At 29.9% G+C, this 22,738-nt stretch overlaps 1 protein-coding gene across 5 annotated transcripts; it reads right to left on the reverse strand.

Annotated features, from left to right (window-relative positions):
- Positions 1-2,278: 2,278 nt before the first annotated feature.
- LOC118070177 (glutamate receptor ionotropic, kainate 2-like) lies at positions 2,279-22,378 on the reverse strand. Of its 5 annotated transcripts, none has more exons than XM_035088610.1 (14): positions 22,092-22,378; positions 20,564-20,657; positions 20,261-20,428; positions 18,190-18,371; positions 17,820-18,119; positions 17,445-17,747; positions 17,099-17,314; positions 16,811-17,017; positions 15,728-15,869; positions 15,224-15,500; positions 14,082-14,283; positions 6,142-6,385; positions 5,915-6,030; positions 2,279-3,707 (listed from the first exon to the last, which is right to left on the reverse strand). In XM_035088610.1, the coding sequence occupies exons 2-14, from the start codon at positions 20,631-20,633 to the stop codon at positions 3,369-3,371; spliced, it is 2,766 nt and encodes a 921-aa protein (XP_034944501.1). In that variant the 5' UTR covers positions 20,634-20,657; positions 22,092-22,378; the 3' UTR covers positions 2,279-3,368. The 5 variants fall into 5 exon arrangements, with proteins under 5 accessions (XP_034944501.1, XP_034944502.1, XP_034944503.1 ...); XM_035088611.1 differs by having other exon boundaries at positions 6,142-6,367; positions 22,092-22,376; XM_035088612.1 differs by having other exon boundaries at positions 15,728-15,812; positions 22,092-22,375.
- Between the last annotated feature and the right edge of the window lie 360 nt (positions 22,379-22,738).

Genomic DNA, 22,738 nt, shown 5'->3' on the forward strand with positions numbered 1-22,738 from the left:
TCCATTTCTTTTCATATTGTATTTTTGTGCACGACGTATCACACGAACAGAGTATTTTTGCAGCCAGAAATTAGAATAAATGACGGAGATGCCGCATTCAAGTAAGAAGAGACCGTCTAGATCATCGTCGAGGGAACGTAAGCGTCGGAGACATGACGAACATCATGATAAGAGATTTCAGATGATTGAAAGTCAAATAGCTAACCTCGTCGCCATGTTGGAAAAATTTATGGACAGTAAGCATTTTGTTAGAAGAATTAAACTTGCGTTATCTATTCGAGCAACCAAGTAGTCAGTAAATCCATTCGATTTCTGACAAGCCTCACCTTACAAAGTTTAATTAAAATGGTTAAGTCTGAGGTAACACAGTTAGTGAGGGGCACACACACATATTTTCCCAAGAATATATACGTATGTATATATGTATATACATTAAAAATATATCAATGAGGTCTTTGTTAACAATATGAAGTTCAATTAGAACTGCAGCATATTGTAATGAGTATAAAATTACACATTACTGTATGGCTAAGCTTGCTCAGGAATAAAGTCATTTGATAAGGCTAAATCATCAAATGTTAGCAATTATCAGGGAAACGTGAATCGCCCACCTGTAAAGAACAGACAGGTGGGCAGTTACTCAAGGAAGCCGATGATAAAATTCAGGAACAAGACGCATCAGAACAACAGCAGTTCGTCGAAGTCATACAACAAGAGGAGGAGTCAACCATATCAGAAAAAGTAGGGGAAAAGGTAATTGCAGGACGATTAAAACATTTTGTAAAAAATTAGGAAGCAATTACTGGTGATGAATTTGTGTTGAATTGTCTTAAAGGATATCAGAATTCCTGTTATTTCCTCTCCATGTCAAAACAATAGTTTTGTAGAACATAAAACGAGTACGGAAGGGTTAGAAAAATTAAAGCTCGAAGTAAATAAATTATATATAAAAAAGGCTATTGAAAAGTGCGACGAAGTGGCTGGACAATTCGTTTCATCATTTTTTCTTGTTCCAAAACCCGATGGCAGTGACAGTTTCATTTTTAATCTCAAAAAATTCAATGAATTTTTTGAGCCTCACCATTTTAAAATGGAAGATATCAAAGTAGTTAAACAGTTGGTAACACAAGGGGTTTACATGTGTTCTGTGGATTTAAAAGATGCTTATCATCTTTTTCCAATTCACGAAGAGTCTAAAAAATTGTTAAGGTTTAAATTTCTAGAAAAACTTTATCAATTCAACTGTTTGCCATTCGGGCTAAGCACAAGTCCATTTGTTTTCACAAAAATTATAAAGCCAGTAGTTAATGTGCTAAAAAGTCAGGGAGTTGTATTAGTTGTTTATCTCGATGATTTATTAATTATGGGGCAAACATATGAGCTGTGTAGGCAAAATGTTATAATAGTAAAAGAGCAATTAGAAAAGTTAGGCTTTGTTATAAATTACTCAAAAAGTAAACTTATACCATCCACTAAATGTAAATACCTGGGCTTTGTCATTAATTCCGAAGAACTATCATTAGAATTAACGGAGAAAAAGAAAAAAAATATAATGGAATTATATATATAGTATCGTAAACGATTAGAACGACAGAAATTTCTGGCATTAAGTCTAAAGGCCTTCGGCCGGCTCGTTTGATCGAAATTATATGAAATGTCTCGTTCGAAGATGATTATATCCCTCCCTTCATGTACCCATAAACACCGTTTCTACCCATGATTATCTTCACGGAATAAATGCCTTTTGATTATTTTTCATGTGTGGGCTCTAAAAATATGAAGAGAAATGGATTGTGGGACCTGCAACATAACAGTACTCGGTAGATGGCACAATGGGTAAATTCAACTTTGAATTTGAATTTAATATTCTAAATTTGTGATATTTCGAGCATAAACATGCTACTACATTCTATGATCATCTTCGAACGAGACATTTCATATAATTTCGATCGGCCGGCTCGTCGGATCTTACAATTACATATAAAAAATTTTTTCCCGGATATAATTCTCTCGATTTTTAGAAAACCCTCAACTAGTATGGCCGGAATATTTGATGACTTGATTTTTGCTGACTGTTCGAACTGCAGCTGTTGTCGAGTTACCATCGTCTCCAATCAATATTGTTACTTCAATATTCATTCCTTTAAAAAATCCACTGTTAGAAACCATGCGAGAAGCAGCAGAAGTATCCATGGCTTTGGCGCTACCAACGAAATTTATTCTGTAGTCATAGTCTGATTTTAGATGACTGTATTTCTTAATGTAATTAAAATAAAACTTTTTTTTGGGGGTTCATGAATTATCAATTTATTGAGCTATTAACCATAATTTAAGACAATACAAGAAACGTAAATCAAAACGAGTTTTTCTTCTTTTGTAGAATAAGTATTGTGAATACCAATGAACCACATGGTTTTTTTCTCGTATTCTTCGGTATCTAACTCATACTACGGATGATAAATCCGAAAAGACATGATCAATATTCAGAATAGCTTCATAAAAATAATTCAATAACCACTTAAAAATTACCAATGTAACATTTTTTTCTCAAAAAATGTTTCATGTAATTAGGAAATAATAGCAGAATCAGATTTCTGGTATATTTGTCATGGTCATCCAGTGAAAGTAAAATTTGTATCTGGTTACTATTTTTCTCTCCTTCTTTTTTAATTATGTTTGAATGATTTAGTGAATACCAAAAAAAAAAAAATTAAATCATAAAAATAATTATCAACAGATTTTCGATTTGAATTCCTTACGAATGAACAAAAGAATAAAAGAATAGTAACACAAATTATTTTTTTTTTTTTTACTATTAAAATAAAGAGCGAGCCACCCATTTAATTTTTAGTTCTTGCACGACTAAATAGTTCAATTTCAGACAACTCAGTGCCATTTGACATAAACATATGCTCAGAAGTTACAGGTGTATTTCATCATGATCAGATTTGCATAAACAAAAAGATAGTTGAAACTTAACCAATATCTATCATTTGCGTACAAGTTTATGTAGGAATAGTGCGTAAACCATGAATGTTAATTGTGCTATGTTGATAAATATTTTACTATTTTTGCACCTAAAGGCATTTGCAGATAAAATGATATATGTATCTTCGATACATAAAAGAAATGCCGCTATTGGTTGAACAGCAATTTGAGATCGCATTAATATCAAAAATTGTTTACGCCATGTTATGTTCGTGAACAAGCTGTTAATACTGTTTTATGATCGGGGAGTCACTCTAAGCACATCAAATAGCACTTTGCATGCCACAAAAAAACGAGAGCCTTTGAGCGATCTTTGTATGAATATTGCAGAGTATTCCAGGCGAAGATTCAAACAATCTCTATAAAGATGCCATGACAGTTCATGTCTGATCTTCCTCATGAGCGATCGTTATAACTGCAGGCACAAAACCGTAAGGTGGTGAATCATCTTTTTCACTTTTGCTCGTACTATTCGATGATGATTTTCGTCGTCTTGCTCGCCTTGTTGATCCTCTACATCTTATTATAAACTGAAGTTCTGTTGTTAAAGCTTCTTTAAATGGTATTCCTTCCTTATAAGAAGTGCATCCGATTACCCACATCATTTCCCAAATGGTATAAAGACAAGATATTCCTACTCCTACAACCAAGACCAAGAAAACACCACCAACGTGATCCAAACTTAATTCTGCAGCTGCACTTGTACCTCCAGAGTCCTCCTAGAAATAAATGAAATCTTGAATAAAAATCTTCAGAGGTTAATTTTATTTTCTAGTTTAAGGTAATTTAAACAAAAAATATAGACACATGAAAGTACTAGCTTATTGCTGTAATTTCGTCCGCAAAATTGCTCTTAAAACTACTGTATGTTGAAGTCACCGTGATCTAAACTATCTGAATATGTTGTGTTGTTTACCGTTAATATTTTGATCCACCATGTTTGTTTCAATACCATTTGTTTAAATAATATGGATAATAATTATTTCTAATTTACCGACCGTTCTCGAACTATTACCGTTAATTGTTACCGATTTACCGTCTGATTAGAATACCGCTAAATTAAAAACATTCCGATTTTTACCAATATTTAAGCCGCTAAGAACGGATTTTGACCAAATCTCATCCAGAATTTTTTTTCGCTAATTATTAGTAATATATCAATACCATCTAAAACTAACCTGTTGGTATCGTTACAGTTGCCATAGTAATCATTGCTATGGTAACTGTTGCTATACACGGAAAAAAATGGAAAAGTATTTTTTATTCTTTGGAGGAAGTAAAATTTTTCTAGTACTTCGTACGTCGTTTTTAGTAAGACCTACTACTTGAGAAGTAAATATTACTCCACATATTAGTAAATCATACTCCTTAATCATGATAAATCATTTTCAGTATTTTTTACTTCGAATTCGATAAATTTTACTTCCTCGAGTAGTATTATCTACTCCTACGAAAGGTCGATATAAAAAAGACCGAGCAGTTAAAACGGCTCGACGAAGATGTGGCAAAGTCCCTACATGGTGTGTTTTATCGTCATCTCGAAACACAGGACTTATCACACCAGCTGACTTTTCAATACCTTAAGTCAGCTGGCTTGTTCTCTGAGACCGAAGGATTCATTATGGCCTGCCAAGATGGTGTATTTTCTACCCTCGCCTATTGGCGTGATGTTATGCACGAGCAACTCGAGGACACAAGAGTTTGCCACGGTGATGTAGATGAGACGCTATTTCATGTGTTATCGGCTTGTCCGATATTAGCGCGCTCAGCCTACATTCACTGGCATAACGCTGCACTAAGAGTGCTGTATTACCACCTTCGGCACTCTTATAGAATAGACGAGACACCAGTGCTGCCCTATGTACCCGGTGAAATTGAATCAGTCGTTGAGAACGGGAGAGCAAAAATTCTTTGGAATTACCCGCTCTCTACGCTTCAACGCATTAAACACAATAAGCCGGATATTACTCTTTTCGACCATACCACCAAGCACGTATATTATGTTGAGTTCTCAGCCCCGACTGAGACGAATATACGTGCAAAAGAAGGGAGTAAACAGGAACGCTACAGAGAGCTCATGGAGGTCATGAGAAATGTCTATCACGAATACACAGCGCACGTGATAGTCCTGGTGATTGGCGCCCAATTTTTAGAAGATCGGGAGAAGTGTAAAATATTTGTATGTTGCCATCTACTGATTAATAGACTAACAACAGTTTTGTAAGTTGTTGACGTTGCTTGACGATTAGAATTTTTATAGCAACTAGGAGAAAGAATTTACTTTTCATTTTTCTGCGTGTAGAAATGGGAGCTATAGTAACCATTATTATGTTTTCCGTTTCCATAGTAACCATTATCATATTAACTTTTCATCTATTAAAAGGAATTTGAATAGCGAGGAATTGAATATTTCTTAAACAAATTCTGAATAAAATGAAAAGTATTGATGTGCCTATAAATGACTTGAGAAAATGTCACATAGTAAATTCAATAGACCATTAATGGTAATAGCAAATATTTCGTAAATTCTAAAGCTAAAATACCAATAAGAATTCCATGTCTCACGAATAAGAACCTATTCCTTTCCTTAATAATTATGAAATTCGTTCTAAACAATCGAAAATAAGATCTATGCAATGTGTTCGAGTCCATTTAACAGGAAATTGTTTCCTCTACTACAACAAAGTTGCTCATTGTCTAAACTAAATACAAATCGTCTTCTTTTATTTATACCATTTAATTTGTGGGAAAGGCACAGAAATTGAGTCTAACGATGGAATTCGCATTATTTCCTTTTATTATTAACATTTACGCATATATTATTCCTTTACTAATCCTATCACACAGCAATAGGTTTCTGGAATTGGCTTATTTGTGGACGAAGTTGCGGAAATCTGCTAGTTTGAGAATAAAGGAAATAACTTACACGACATCTACCACCACCACGTTTTTCATTCCACCATTTTTTTTTTAATTCGGACAAAACACCGCTTTCTTGTAAATGTAATACAGCTGTGTTCAATTTATTCCGGTAAGGAAAATCTATAAAAATAAATCGGCATAAGCAAATAAAACATTATATACATTTACGAATTTTTCAATTCAAGTATATGAAACGTGAAAATGAATTACAACATTCTATTTAAAACTTACGTTTCCTCATAGCAATTCCAAATCCTTTATTATCTAGAAGACCACCAACTTGTGATAAATTGCATTGTCTCTGAGCAAGATATTCAATTGAACTGGATTCCATAAGAAATGCATAATTTTCTTTCAATACTCTTTCTGCTCCTTCATCATTACTATCCGTTAATACGTCCTTGGCATTATCCTCCATGTATTTAAACATTTTGGCATAGGTTGAATAATTGGAACCCTTGAGAGTTGCATAATTCTTTCAAAGTGTATATTAGAATAAACACGCCAAATCGATCGCACACAAAAATAAATGCAACACAAACATTTTTGATATAAAGTTAAAGATGTAATAACGTTATCAGCACACAACCAAAACAAAAAAAAATGAAACACAATTAGCTGATAAATGATTGGCAAGAGCTTTTAATGTAAAAATACCAAAAATCTTTATTTAATGCAATCTTGGTTTTTATTAATTATCTTTGAGATAAAGTCGATTTTATAGATCCAAAAACAACTCGAGTACCCGGATAATTGATTCAGATATTCAAAGCCATAAGACCATTTCCATTGAACTATTTTTTCAAGAAAAGAATTCTCTTGATTGAAATAAGCAGTTTTAAAAGTGAGCTATTTTTGTAAAATGGTTTGGAACATGGAATTTTGATAGGAATAAACTACAACTATGATCAAAGTCTTTGTTTTAAATTTAATGCATAATTATAAATCTCTTATGTACCATCATGAACATTTGATCTTTTTGAGTCAAAATATAACAACTTTTTTTTTATCTTCATATTTTTTTTTAAAGTTTAACTTGAGATGAGCAAATCCTAATTGAAGTTAAAATACACAACAAATCAACACTTCCGTAGAACGAAAATTTTTTAATTTTATTCTAAATTAATGCAAATTTTATTTTATAATTTTCCCAGTTTTAACCTCATTCCATTTGACATTCAAGTAATTGTTAATAAAAACGTAATTTTCTATAATTATGAAATTTACATGCTTTACACTATATAAGTGCTCACTTACTATGCCTGTTGAGCGGTGTTTAAACGGCCAGTTATAGACGGATGATATAAGTGTGATTCCAATAGAATTATAAATGACAACTTATCAGGAGTTCTTTCCACTGTCTTTAATCGACCCTTTAAAGCTCCACTCAAGAGCCATAACAATTAAACACTTATAATAATGATGATTTTTTTGTGATGACTGCAACCAGAGGTATGCAGCCGGCCATCGCCCGAAGGTCTTTAGCCTACACACTTATATTTAACCTTTAGTATATAAAACATTGTATATATCACGAAACCCAAATGAGCTATCATCACCTCAGATAGATGTCGTTAGCGCAAGACGTGCTCACCTTCGGCTTGTATGCATACACTACACGTCTTGATTGACGCTATCAGTCCGAGGCTATAATAACTCATTTAGGCCCTTGGATGCCTAATGTATTATTATTTCGATTCTAATGGAGCTGTCCATCAACATTATTATGATAAGTATTAATATCAGATGTATTATTAAAAAAAAGTCTGACTATAATCTAAGTTATTATAATCTTGCTCATAATCATATTCAAAAGAACAGTTTTTTTTTAATTCTGCACAAAAAATAAATGGACTGATCTTGCTGAAAACTTCATCAGTTCTAAGTTAAGGAATTATGCATTGATATCATTTTCTGTTCTTAAGATAATTAAGATGAAAAATAATTTCATTTGTCTCAAGTATTTCATTTTGTCCCTGCACTCCACTTTATCTTTCGTTCTCCGATGTAATTATGTGCTTTTATGTATGGTTATAAATAAAATTTTGAAGAAACCTTATACAATAATACATAATTATATATAACGATGTGTCATATTATTTTGAGACTTATTGATTATACAAAATCAACGTAGAATGAATTCATTTGGCTACTTTTGTCATTGACCAATGAATATAAATGGAAATCTCACCAAATTTAATAAATCATTAAAAAAGAAATATTAATATATGGGTGTGCAATAGCACAACTGAGTAAATATGTCAAGGTAGAAGGGATGAGTCGAGGGAATCCTATCTAATTGTAAGAATTTTTCACATTAATACACTTCAGTTGAGGATAGTGTGAGGCTAACACTACACGGAGAAAAAAATCCATAAAATTTTACTGGGAAACCCTTTAATTTTTACTGGACTTCTCAGAAGTTTAGTGAGTGAATAAAAAAAAAGTAATTATTGTATTCACTCACTTCACTTCTACGGACCGCAGTAAAAATTAAAGGGTTCCTTAATAAAATTTCATGGATTTTTTTCTCTGTGTATTATTGTATTTTTTGTTTGTTAATGAATACTTTACTCCTTTTTATGTTATTGACTAACCCCTTTTTTAACAGAAAGAAAATACTTATCGAAAGTCGTGAGGAGTAATGTTAAATTTCTCTTTAATACTCTATGTCCTGTGTTCCATGCAGTAACTAGTCAATCAGTTTTATTTAGAGGAAATAACCTTAATCAATCTTTGGCTAAATTATTGAGTGAAATTTTTTTTTGATGCGCAGTCAAGTTGTATTGGGTTGAAAATTTACTTTGTTTCAATAATTTATAAAAATTGGTGTGGATTTTTTTCATATACATGGGTCATCATCTAATTCGTTAAGTAGCGAAAATGTTCAATTTCGAAACGTACATTACGTCAGGAAGAGCTAGGTATCGGCTAAAAGGATAAAGTCAAGGCACCTGTTAAAACAAATTCATTTCAGAGGCATGCCACCACTGAAACGGAGCAGTACAAGTTTGGGACTTTTTGGTAATTTTTTTGTAAAAAAAAAGAAATTTTTAATTGTTCCAAGTTTTCCACATTCTGAAAAATAAAATTTTTTTGAATTGGAAAGTTTTGAATTCTGGTTTAAACGATTAATTATAGATGGAACGATTTTTTGTAAATAAATAAATTTCATTAATAATTAGCACAAAAAAAATTTTACTTTTTTTTCAATAATTCTCCTTAGTTCAAATGATTTGTTTTTTTTTTAATGACAATTTAAGACTGAGTGAATATTGTCCGTTTAAATTCAATTAACGTGCAATCAAGGAAACGGTACACATGCGGAAAAAAATTATTATATAAATTTATAGTGAGTTAAGTATAATTCAACGTGGAAACGTTTTTTATTAACTTTAGTTAGCATTAAACCAAAGAACCGAGTAATATGCAAGGATAAAAAAAAAGTTTTGTGCAACTCAAAATCAATGACGAATGAAAAGAAACTATTAGAAATTAAATGTGCGTTTATAATTATTGACTATTAATTAATTCAAATTATTATTGATTTCAGTTCATTTGTTGTACTTTATACATCATTTTTTTTTGTAGGTTATAAGAATTCAAATTGTTAAATTGTTATAGATCGGTGAACATAAATTTTTTTTTATGTAAACATTTTTGTAATAATAAATAAATAAAAAAATAGGTCTGAGCACACTTTGTCTGTGCTAACATGACGAACTTTCCATTAGTAATTGTTTATAACAAATTTGAATAGTTACAATCAATGTTTGTTGAAAACATCCAAATCCATGTGGTATACACATTACTTAATCAATAAATATAATTTTTAATTGTGTATAACAAATTCGTAGTGTTACAAACAATATATATATACCCAAATAAAGAATGTATGAAAGTTACGTTTCATTCAATGAACAACTAAAAATATCAATTGCGTCGTAAACACTAAAAACATAAATTAATTCAAATAAGGAGAAAATTTAATAAATTAAAATACAACTAAATAAATTTCCAATAAAGAAAAAAGCAAAAAAAATTCTTTTATCTTACTGTCATTAAAACTATACATACATAACCGGAAAATCGAATCAACAATGAATCTGCATCTAGTACATTCTACGATACTTATTCCAGTACTTTTACCAGTACTTCTTCCGATACTTTTACTAATAGAGTAGACTACTTTTAATATATTATTTGAATCAGCAAGCATAAACATTGATGATTCCAAATGTTTTACTGGCTTCTATGTTATGTTTTTAGATGCTGATATACCTTATTTACACCTAATATTAATGGACGAGAAGTGGCAAATATTGGTCAAATAAGTTTACTACTTTCAATACATAATTCTTCTCAGTAGACATAAACTTTGACAAATCCAAATGTTTTGCTGGCTCCTATGTTATGTTTTCAGGTGTCAAAAGTTTATGGTTACTGAATCAAATTATCAAAAGAAGTCTACTTTTTTGACCAATATTTGCAACTTATTTTTTGTTGCAACTTCTCGTCCTTTAATATTAGGCGTAAACGATGTATATCAGCCTTTTTGTCACCTATAAACGTAACATAGAAGCAAATGTGTCATGTAGAATCAGCAAAGTTTATGCTTGCTAAGTCTAATTAAACATTAAACGTAGTCTAATTTTTTTACCAATATTTGCAACTAATTTTTCTTTGCTACTTTTCGACATGTGACACTTTTACTAAGCTAATTATTTCGGCTTGTCGGAAACGTCAAAACTCAGCTTAGATGTAGTGTCTATCACTTACAATTTATATCTGATGAGGTCTCGTTCTTTCTAATAAATATGTTAATATTTGCTACGCATTCTTATTTGGCACTGGTAAAAATTGTTTTCAATAACTTCTACAAATTATGTTTTTTTTTTTTTAATAAAATCGCCTTGTTCAGAGTCGATACTGACTAGACATTATTGTTCACAACCAAATATAACTTTCACCAATTACTAGGGCCAGGAATTTCGCTGCACTGAAAAAAAAGAAGATCATCAGATAATTTTTATTTTAATCAATAATAATTTAATAAAAATATTTAGTCCAGTAACAGTGGAATTTTATTAGCGAATTCAACCTCCCATTTTAAACCGAGGTTATAGACAAAACTATTCGCAGGCAAAAAAAAAATGTACGCGTCATTGAGTTTTTTTGTTATAAACGATTTTTTACCAATCGATCTCAAAACGATTTCTTAGCATAATATCGACAAATTTAATCGTTTTTCTTTTTTTCATATATATTATATATATTATTTATCGTCAATGAAAGACTTTCATTTGAAATTTTTTTCCAGATTTTGTTAATCTTATTCTAAGAAATCAGGGCAGCGAAATTCCTGGCCCTAGTAATTGGTGAAAGTTATATTTGGTTGTGAACAATAATGTCTAGTCAGTATCGACTCAATTTTCAAATGGAATTGTTATTGTTTGACTTTAAAGTATTTTGAATAGCTAATCTTTTTATTTTTTCATGAGTTATTTTATTATAAAAAAAAACGGTTTGACTGAATTCGTTCAAATTTCACTCAGATCTTCTTTTCGATAATATCTTTCGAATTAATTTTGGTTGAAGTCGATATCTCAATCCGTTCTAGAGATATGGAAAACGAAAAAAATGCTGACGTCCATACATACATACATACGTACGTACGTACACACACACATCGTTCTAAAAATTGGTCAGTATGCTTGCAAATATCATGAAACGTGGAGATATGATGAAAATTCAAATTTCACCAATCGACCCAACTTTAATAACTTCCTAATGGGAAGTTAATAAAGCAGGAAAGTACGTAAGAAAACAGGATAACATGAAATTAGAAGATCTAAAAGTCAAGACGAATTTTTAGTATAAAAAGAAAATGTGCTAAGGAAGTGCAAGTACAAAAAAATCAATATTGAAGGCAGACCTGAAAGCACTGAAAGAAACCGCTTGCGCATGAGGTGTACAGGTAACTGAATAAAGGGCAAATGCGCGTGAGGGCAGCTCACAAAGACTGCATATAGTGCTCTACTCGTGATCAAGGAAAACTAGAATATTCAAATGCACTCCACGTAAAAAAAATTCCTACGGAATTCCAAAATAGTTCCGTTCCGAAAATGTTCCGCTGGTAAGATGCAAAGGAATTTTTTTGGAATTCCGTAGGAACACCGGAAGAATTTTATGAGAATTCCAAAAAAATGCAAAAAAAAATTTTTTTTATTCAACATTTCAAAATTAATTTGATGTAATTTGGTCATCGAGAGAAATAAATATATTCAACTCTATTAATAATTCACATAAATTTATTTTAACAATATTTATAATAATTTAATTTCTACAACCTAAATTACCAAATTGACACATATGACACTATGAATAAGTTTATACTAATAATAATATTAAATGATTGAAAATTTTAAAAAAGATATAATAAATTCTATGATTTTACAGAACCATTCATGTATTAATTGAATTGTCTGATTATAAAAATATTTTCTTGCTGTATCCATTAATAACACTGATTATGAAAATTATAAATATATTCTTCTTCGTTAAACATTTTTCTTAGTGATCAAATTACATTAAATTAATTTTGAAATGCTCGAATGAAAAAAATGAATTTTTTGGGAATTCTTAGAAAATTCTTCTGCTGTCCTTACGGAATTCCGAAAGAATTCTTCTGCATCTTACTAGTGGAACATTTTTGGAACGGAACTTTTTTGGAATTCCGGAGAAACATTTTTTTTTACATGGGACCTGATAGGCAGAAGGACCATAAAACAGCCACTGACAACTTTCCAGAGAACTCGGACAAATAATCTAGATTTTTCTTAGGAGCTACAGTCTTTTCTGAAGTTTTTGCCGAGTTTGTTGCAAATTTTACCTGTACTCCGCTATAATTGTAAACGAAGAATTGTTCTAAATTTTTGACAAGGAACTCTTCTCAAAGTCTCAAAGAATTTTCTTGGTTCAAGATAATTTTTATAGAATTATTCAAGATTAACATAATTCTGATTTAGAATTTAATCGTGAAAAAAAATAATTCCTTATCAACCCAAAACTAAATAAATTAATTTTCAAGTCAGCGAAAAATATTTCTGAGTTAAGAAAAATAGTAAATTAATTTTTCAACCTTCTGCTATTTATCTATTCAACTCTTGTAAAACATTTTTCTACTCAAATAAAGTGAGTAAAGAGTAATAAAGATTGTCTATACTAAAAAGGGAACAACGCTCTTCTTCATTTGTTGCATCATTGTGGTTTGTCAGCACTGAATACCTATTTCCTTTATTATCCATCTAAATAAACTCTGCGAGTTCTCCGCACCTTTGTCGAGTAGAAGACGATTATGCCTTAACTAAAAAAAAAACTGTTTTAGTACAGAGACGTGACCAAAATATTGTAACATGAAATTTTTTTGTGCCAATTATTAATGGAATTTAATTATTGACAAAAAATCTACTCGTATGCTTACTTGTTTATCTACAGGGTAACTTTGCAAAAATAGTATCTCCTAAGAAAATAATACTACAATATTCAGCGCGATTTAAGTATAACAAAATTTTCTGCATCTACTGAATTTTTATATATTTGTCTTTCAATCAACAACCATAAAAACTTAAATTTCTTTTTTCATCAAATTGGGTACTGTAATATTTTTCAAAAATATACTTTTATGGTTATATATAAATATTTATGACCATATACAATTAAATGTAAGATCCAATTTAGGATTTTTTTAACGATGATATATAATCATATATCGTTGAATATTTATGCACAAAATTTTATCAGTCTAAATTCTGTGTATAAGTCTACATAACTAATTTGTCCATATTTATGTATATTGTTTATGGGCATTAAATTCAAGAATTTCCTAAACAATATTATTGTTATTAGCATGTTCCAATAATTTATTTATTTTTAAGCATAACTAATCAGAATTAAGTGAACTAGAATCAACTATCTGGGTATTAACTGAAGAAGTTATGTCGGTAACAGATTCACTATTGTAATGTATTTTTGCTACCACAAAAAACATGTAAACAAATTATGATGAACGAAAATACTTGCATATAAATGACCATGAATGCTGTATTTATCATCCATTTTCTTCTCTTCTATAAATATTTTTTATTCATAATTATAAATGTGTACCCTACCTTAAAAAAGTTATAAGTTGCTCCATCTCTTTTAGCACCGTATTTTATTACACCATTCCAATTCGCCAGATCCTCAGCAGATTTTATCGGTCTGATGATAGTTTCTACCGTGAGAAAAGCAGCCAAGTTAGCAGTGTATGAAGACGTCATAATCATACAAAAGAAATACCAAGTTGTAGCCAGCATTCTGGTTGATGTTCCACTAAAATTAATGATGCTATTTAATGACTAGTTGAGTTAAAATAATTATTGAAAATGGGTCTGGGCTTACTTTGTGCCCTGATAACAAATTTCTCATTAATTGAAATCCGTAATTTTGTCATCTTTTCATGTTTTTGTTTATAAAAAATTACTGTTGTTATAAACAATATACAATTGTTTAATCACATGAAGTTATTTTTAATATTCTATTAATATTTATCGAATATGATCATAGTAATCATGATTCAATAAATTAAAACTATTTTTAATTGTTTATATCAAATTCATATAGTTATGAACAATGTGTAACTGTTAAAATTTATATTTGGTTGTGAGCAATCATGTCTAGTCAGTAACGACCTCATTTTTGAATGGAATTGTTATTCTTCTGCTTAAAAGTACTTTAAACAGTTCATTTTTTTATTTATCTGTTATTAGTCCGGTCAATGTGCAGTGGAAAATAGGGTTAATACAAAATTTCGTCACGCAAGTCGAGACCAGGCGCATTATATAGAAAAGAATGCGCTGAATTAAACAAACTAATCCCCAGGCAAAAAGTCCAGCTACGGCATATTTTTTTATATAAAAAATTGAGTATTCTGACAAATACATACGTATGTATGTACACACACGCACACATCATTCAACAAATCAGTCAGTATGCTTGCAAATATCTTGAAATTTGAAGATAGGATGAAAATTCGAATTTCATACCAATATCGATTGAATTTAATAAAAATAACTTTTTATGCGCGTTACTTTTCCTCCTTGTACGTATAAACATCCATTCTTAACCTTCTAGTATGCTTTAAAATATCTCAAAACATAAAAATATTATGAAATTACGAATTCTAAAAATTAATTTCTTTACCATAACTTTCTAATGGAAAGTTAAAAATAGTCATTAAATTAAATATAAAGTATTGGCAATAAATACTAACATTGGTGCGCAATCTGAACCCTGTTGTAGAAAACTTCCAATACAAAACCAAAATGAATTAGTCAATGAAAATTGATTTTCCAGCGCTTCTGGTTCTTCAATGCAAGGATAAGGATTACTCCATTCATTCGGATTTATTCTTGCTATGAAATATAATAATAATGTTGCAAGAATATGCGCTGCCAACAAATAAACCCATACTTCATTTGAAAGAGGAGCCAAGAATTGAAATAGACTTGGTGCAGCTTTGGAAGGTTTTTTATAAAGAATACTGATTCCTGAAAATAATAGAAACCGTTAATCAACTTTTTTTCTACTCTAAGGATTAATTATTAATTGTAAAAAATTTAATATAAACTTTAAGAAGTCAAACGTCTCAATTAAGGGAAATGAATTTTATCAGATAAATGTTAATTTTGAACTTGCAATGATTTTTAATTGCTTGTTTTTTTTTCTACCAACAGTTCACTTTATAAATATTTGCATAAAAATTCCATTAACTTACCCAAATGCATAAATGGATGTGTGAAGTCGATTACTTTCTCTCTGTCAGATGTTATCGTCAAGTCTGTTATGGCAAGATCTGCCTCCTGATAATTGAAAATTACTTTAATGAACGTTTTTTTATAATTATTAAAGGATGCTGTCTATACGAACAAATAAAATATTTTTATTGTACAGAAATCACGATTCACGAATGTTGCTATTTCTAAAAAATTTCTCGTAGTCCAGTAACGGTGCAATTTTATTAGCGAATTTAACCTTCCATTTTAAACCGAGGTTATTTTCGAGTAAAATTGCACGAGAATTCTGAAAAAACTATTTGTCGGAAAAAAAAAATGTACGCGTCATTGAGTTTTTTTGTTATGAACAATTTTTGCTTGCTCGAGCCCTCACATTTTCATTAATAACTTTGCAGTTATGCAGAAATCGACGATACTTAATAGGAAATTTTTTGTTCTTTACCGTCTAACGAAGATTTCTGTCACCTCACTTTACTTTTTTACCACCTATTTTTAGAGATATTCTATTTCAAAAAATGAAAAAGATCGTGCGAACTATTTTACAGTTATCACGCCAATATGTCGGTATTACAGAATTCTTCCCAATCGGTCTCAAAACGATCGAAAAATTTCATCGTTTTTCTTTTTTTCATATGTCTCGAATTATTTATCGTCAATTAAAGACTTTCATTTGAAATTTTTTTCAGATTTTGTTAATCTTATTCTAAGAAATCGAAAAATTTTCTATTAAGTATCGTCGATTTCTGCATAACTGCAAAGTTATTAATGAAAATGTGAAGGCTCAAGCAGGCAAAAATTGTTCATAACAAAAAAACTCAATGACGCGTACATTTTTTTTTTCCGACGAATAGTTTTTTCAGAATTCTCGTGCAATTTTACTCGAAAATAACCTCGGTTTAAAATGGAAGGTTAAATTCGCTAATACCCCTATTTTTAATTGCACCGTTACTGGACTATAGTAGACACTAACTTGTATACGTTATTCTTGATAACTTATCGACAGATGTTGTATTACACACTTTAACACACCAAGCTTCGATCTGCAAGTAAAAATAGCAACTTACTTTATCGATAATCTTGCCGATCATTCCATTCCATTTACCAGTAACTGGATTGTATTTTCCAGTATTTTTATCGGTCTGTTCAACGAAAGTATAATTAAAATGAAGGAGCTTGCTCAATTCATGTATAATATCTATGGTAAATCCTTCATAACGATCATTGCCTGTTTTCATTGTTGAAGACTCAGTCAACATATTAAATGGATCCAACTAAAAAAAGACCAATAATTTAAAAATTATAATCAAATCACCTAATATATATATATACTATTTACGTAGAGATTATATTACCAGAGAAATCAATACAATAAACGTTTTATTCGCTAAATCCTCGTCGCCATCAATGGGGGGAGGTGGATCAGGAAACCATTCGATACTATTCGTACTGTTCCAGGTGCCTATAGTTTTAAGCCCTTCATTTCCAAGCCGTACAATATCAAGTTTGAAATCACTTCGAAAGCCATTTGTATCAAACTTTATGAGGCCAGTGAGGCCTTTCATTTCGATCTGAAAAAAATGTTTTTCAGGATTAAATTATTTCTCATTCAAGGGAAGTACAAGCGAAGTAATTGATCTATTTTTTTTCAATTTATTGATTATATTTTCAAAAATTCGAGCAATTGTAAAAATAACTCACATTGCGTATGAAATTAGCTAGAGATGCTCCATGCTCCCAAGTATCATAACCATCACAAGCTAAAGATCGAACATTTACTTTAACCGCTTCTTTAAAAGGTTTAAAAGCTCTAGCAAACAATTGTACAGCATCAAATATAAGTGCCCACTCTGTGTGCATTTTTGACAAATCCTCTAATCCTAGTTCGTAGAGATAATTATCAAATATTTCTATAGAATCTGGATCTTCTGGATCAACGAGTCTTACGCCAGTAATGTTTACTCCTGAATGTTGAAATGGATTTAGATCCAACATTTGTAAGTCCTACCAAGTAAACCAACCATCTAGGTCATGTTTATTGCTGTTAATTGGTAAGTGATTTGAATTGATACTTACCATGGATGTTATAATGATTTTATGCCTGTCTGATAATAATCCAACTTGCAGAGACTGTGTGAGGACTTCTTCAAGTATTTCATGTGTACACTCCAGCACTATATTGTGATCTCCTGAATATTTAACTCTTTTTAGCGTGGCTCTGTAATCAGGTCCTTCGCCTAAATAACGAATTGTGACTGGATAGCCTTTAGGATCCCATTTTTGAAGCAATTTTTTCATTCTCACAAGACCGCTAGAGCTATCGTACAATATTGTAAATGATTCCCACTTGAATTCCGTGACCAGTTGCAAAAAAAACTACAAAATTTTGAATGTATTCACTTTAATTGCTATACATCTGAAACAAAGTGAAACTTTAGCTGCATACCATAGACATTGCTTCAAAATGAGGATAAAAATTAATCGCTTTCATTCTACTCAGATCAGTATTCCAATGACCAACTATATAAGGTACATCCATTGTATCGCACATACTTTGTACGTATACGGAAGTTACTTCATCTTGGGGTCCAAAAATTGCAGCAATGCCTTTTTCAACGAGCAAACAAACTGAAAATATTTTAAATATTTGCAATTATGATACAATAAAAAATCAATTATTATAGATGTTGTAAATTATGTAATGAATGTCTGAATAAAGTAAGGCACTTTCACTAAGAACAATTTTCTTTTTGTTAAATGGGAAAATCATGCTTTTACAGGAAAAATGCACAATACTGAAATATTCAAATACAGAATAAAGTTTTTAATTAAATGAAATAGCTTTACGCTTAGGAATGAACCAATGAAATATTGATTACTTCGACACTGAAATTGAATTTTTTCGTAACATTTATCAAAAACTAAATTCATTTATTTAGAAAATATCCGTAAAGTTTATACAAAATTTACAATTATCTTATTCGATTGTGTTTTTATTTGAATTGATAAAAAAGTACTTGAAAATAAGTAATTAAAAAATTTCATTGATACAAAGAAAACTGGAAGTATTTTTTTTTTTCAATTTAATAAAAAAAATTCTTCAAAATTCATAACTACGGTACTTTCAATAGAAATACACCCAATAGAGAAGATTTGCACTGCAATCGAAAGTACTATAGCTTTATGGATTTTAAAGAATTTTTACCAAATGTATCATAACGCATTGAGCTCAAATTGATGTCAAAATACAACTGTTGTCTATCAGAATACATAATTAAATATGATTATTACCAAAGATATATTTCAGAATGTCAACACTCCAAAATACTTATATACCGAAATACAAAATTTTTTAAGAAACTTAGTGCTATTTTTTCCAATGTTTACTTTCATGGAGAAAATCATCCACTATAACAAAATTAATTTTTTGAAAACTTCTTATTTTATATTATCTAGTGCAAGTAATTTTTCAATGATAACATAAGTTTATTGTAGAATAATTTTTGATAAATAGTTACTTTAATATAATTATCATTCAATTGAAAAAGACTCTAATTTGCTGTTTATTTTGGATTGGAAAAATGTTATTATTATCGTTTATTTGTTTTCTTTTTTTAAATACACTGGAAAAAAAAATTTTCGTTAAATGGAAGAATTTTTGGTAACTGTATCGTTTAACCCTCACAGCATCGATTTACTTGAAAATTTAGTATGTTGTACAGTTTTCTTCGCTGAACAAAAATATATATATATATATATACATATATGTTGGGCGCGGAAACAATATGTTCACATAGTTTTTAAGCTTTGAAAATTAAAATTATGCTATCTCGCGAACTTTTAATGTTAGACAATATATTGGTTGAGGTGGAGGAGGAGGAAGGAGGGGTGTTAAAAATTTAAACTGAATGTGAACACTCGTTCCAAATTTTTAACACCCCCGCCCCTTCTCCACCGCCACAACAAATATTTTGTCTAACATTAATATACTTATTGGAGAGTAACACACTAGAAGGCATAATAAAAAAAGCCGGCTTAAAAATTTAAATACTTTACTCATTTTATAAACGATTTGCATGAATTCTTCAAATAGTGATGTCATCTTGATCGAACAAATCTTTTCTGAGAAAAATTGCATGAAAAGAAATTAGTGTATCGATTTAATTTTCTATGTAAAAAAAACTCTGTGAGAATATGATTTCCGCACCTCATATATGCATATCAAATTAATCAACATGATCATCTCTACAACATACTAAATTTTCAAGTAAATTAATGAACTCACAATAATGAGTATTTTCAAGATTATATTATATTCGATTCAATAATATTGTTGTCAAAAACACTTTTTTCATTTGTTTCAATGTTACAGCTAGTATGAAAACAAATGAAATTTTATTCATTTGATTAAATAAAAAAGTTTTAATAAAATATTTATTACTTCGAAGAAATATTTTATTGCGACTATTTGAAATACTTTTTGCATGAAGTGAATTTTGTTCTCAGTAGGGGCTTACCACTTTGTGAAGTTCCATATATATCATCAGTAACAACCATGGATTCGGGTTCAAAATAAACATGAGACAGCTCTTCAGAAGTATGTCTCATTTTATTAACTGCATTGATCGATAGTTCGAATGTCTTTTGCATCAGATCCTCTTCCGGATTGTCAGGAAATAGGCCACCTATTTTAACATGAAATGCACGAAGTTCATTTAATTGGCATTTTTAAGCCAATAGTTTGCATAACATCAATTAATCGTCAGCTTTACATTCAATGAGGTAAATTTTTTTTTTATTTTGTACATTAATTGACTCACCTAAGGTGACTTTTTTTCCATGTCCTAATACTGATGGTAGGATGGTGAGATAGAGCAATTGAATCAGCATTGTAGGTTGATAATTCTAAGAATTCTTAATCAATAAAATCAATTACTGTAAAAATTATTTATACTGACTATGACAAATAAACGTTATTTAATTTATCAGGGAAAGTATGGGATAACATAATAAAATTTTTTAGCCAACATCCACAGGTTACTGGTGTACTCACACTATAATCTTACTGAAAATACATTACAGTAAGCAGACTTTAATAAAAATAAAACTGTCATAGAATAAAAAGAATTTCAAATACTTTGTCTATTTTTTATTAAAATGAATTTTACAAATTCAACTATTTTCTACAATAATTAGAAATTATTTTAATCTGAGTATTATTTTAAATATTTTATCAATTAAATTTTTTCAGAATCTATGTAGAAAACTACATCATATTAGATTAGAATTCAACCATTAGGTAAAGTAATTACTTGATCAAGAGATACGGTAGTGTCTTATACTCCAAGTATAATAGTCTAGTAAGGGTGTAATTAAAAACGAGAGTGATAGAAAATCTAACCTCCCATTTTTAACCAAGGTTTTTTTTTAGTATTGATAAATTTTGAAAAAAATTATAAATAAAAGTCTTTAATTGACAACAAACTATATAATACATAGGAAAAAAAAGCAACGATCGAATTTTTCGATATTATGTCAATCGTTACGATTGAGAAGAATTCTGTAATACCAACAAATTGGCATGGTAACCGTAAAATGATGTCAATCATGCATAGAATTTTAAAACACAAATAAGTTCACACATCTCAATATTATTATTTCTAATATGACACTATTGTTTATGAAGAAACTTTTTTTTTATCAGATTTGATGATTATATCGTTTATAAAAGAAAAAGTTTATCTCAAATATCAAGGAATGCTACATGATGATCTACCAAAGCACTTAACCATCTGAAATCATATAAGTGAACACCAGACAGTGCAAAGAGCTTGCAATATATTAGGTAAGCATAAATATTTACGTTTTCTCGTCTTCAAACTTAACAGATCTTCTTTTACTAGCTAAATCATAAATATTTTCCGAGTTAATTGATTTTGAATTGGAAATTGAAACATTCAAAGATATTTCTTTTAAAAAATCTATGCAGCATCTATGACTGTTATTTTTATTACAGCTGTGTGTATTTCGTTAGTATTTTCTGTAACGATGACACGCTTTTTAACGACAACAAGAGAGAAATTCAAGGATAGAAGTAAATTTAGAAACTAACGAAGTGTCACCGTAAGAGCTTTAAAACTTGCAAGCCTGTAAAATAGTTTGAATAGTTTTTTTTTAATTAATTGCGAAAAAACAATTCTTTTAATTATCGTTTTTCTGTATGATAAAAAAAGATTAATTTTTCACTGCATCAGAGTATTAAAAATTATGTCAATAAGGCTAAAATCATGCACGAGGTAAAACTAAAAAATCAAAGAACTCATAAAAAACCAAGAACATACAGCTTACCGATAACATTTTAACGAAGATAATGGTGTTGAATATCAAATTTAGCAGAAAAGGACTTTTTGTCTTTTTTTATAACAAATGAAACTTAGTTTCTCGCAAAGTATATCATTTTTACTAGCGTATATCCGATTATGCTTCTGTTTACTGACTGTTTCTACTAAAAGTTCGTCACCCCACTACTTGACTGCATCGCTCTCATTCACATTCTCTCCCTACCTCGACTATTATTTTTTTTTCTGTGATGCTTTATAAATTCTGTGACTCCAAGTTAAGAATAGCCAAACGATAGTGCCTACAAGCACTTTCTGCCGATCACATTTTCCATCTAAAAATATAAATTTACTAAAAAAGAAAAATACATGTATCATAAAACGATGTAATGAAAAATAATTTAATCGAAAGTAGATCTATACGTTATTTAGAGTGATAATGGAATATTTTTATTAAATTAATTTTAAATTTGAAGATAATCATTTACAAATATGAATCCAATATAGGTCATGGCTGACAAAATATATTAACAGATGTCATCAACCATCAATTAAAAATAGTATCATAGATATTACGTCAATTGATATTTTGCATTTGTAAAGCAAAATATTATGATATAATATTGCATAAGTTGATTGAAAAATTTTATATCTAAG

The sequence above is a fragment of the Chelonus insularis genome, unplaced genomic scaffold, assembly GCF_013357705.1.
Source record: "Chelonus insularis isolate UGA/USDA-ARS -01 unplaced genomic scaffold, ASM1335770v1 contig_55_pilon, whole genome shotgun sequence".
Classification (NCBI taxonomy): Eukaryota; Metazoa; Arthropoda; class Insecta; order Hymenoptera; family Braconidae; genus Chelonus; species Chelonus insularis.

Excerpts from the sequence above, each read along its gene's own strand:
- LOC118070177 (XM_035088610.1), bottom strand. The coding sequence starts at position 20,633 with ATGCTGATTCAATTGCTCTATCTCACCATCCTACCATCAGTATTAGGA. Across the intron at positions 15,870-16,810 it reads TCGGCAAGATTATCGATAAA|ACAGCATCCTTTAATAATTA; the intron begins GTAAGTTGCTAT and ends TTGTTCGTATAG. Across the intron at positions 14,284-15,223 it reads GGTTCAGATTGCGCACCAAT|TGGAACATCAACCAGAATGC; the intron begins GTTAGTATTTAT and ends CATTAATTTTAG.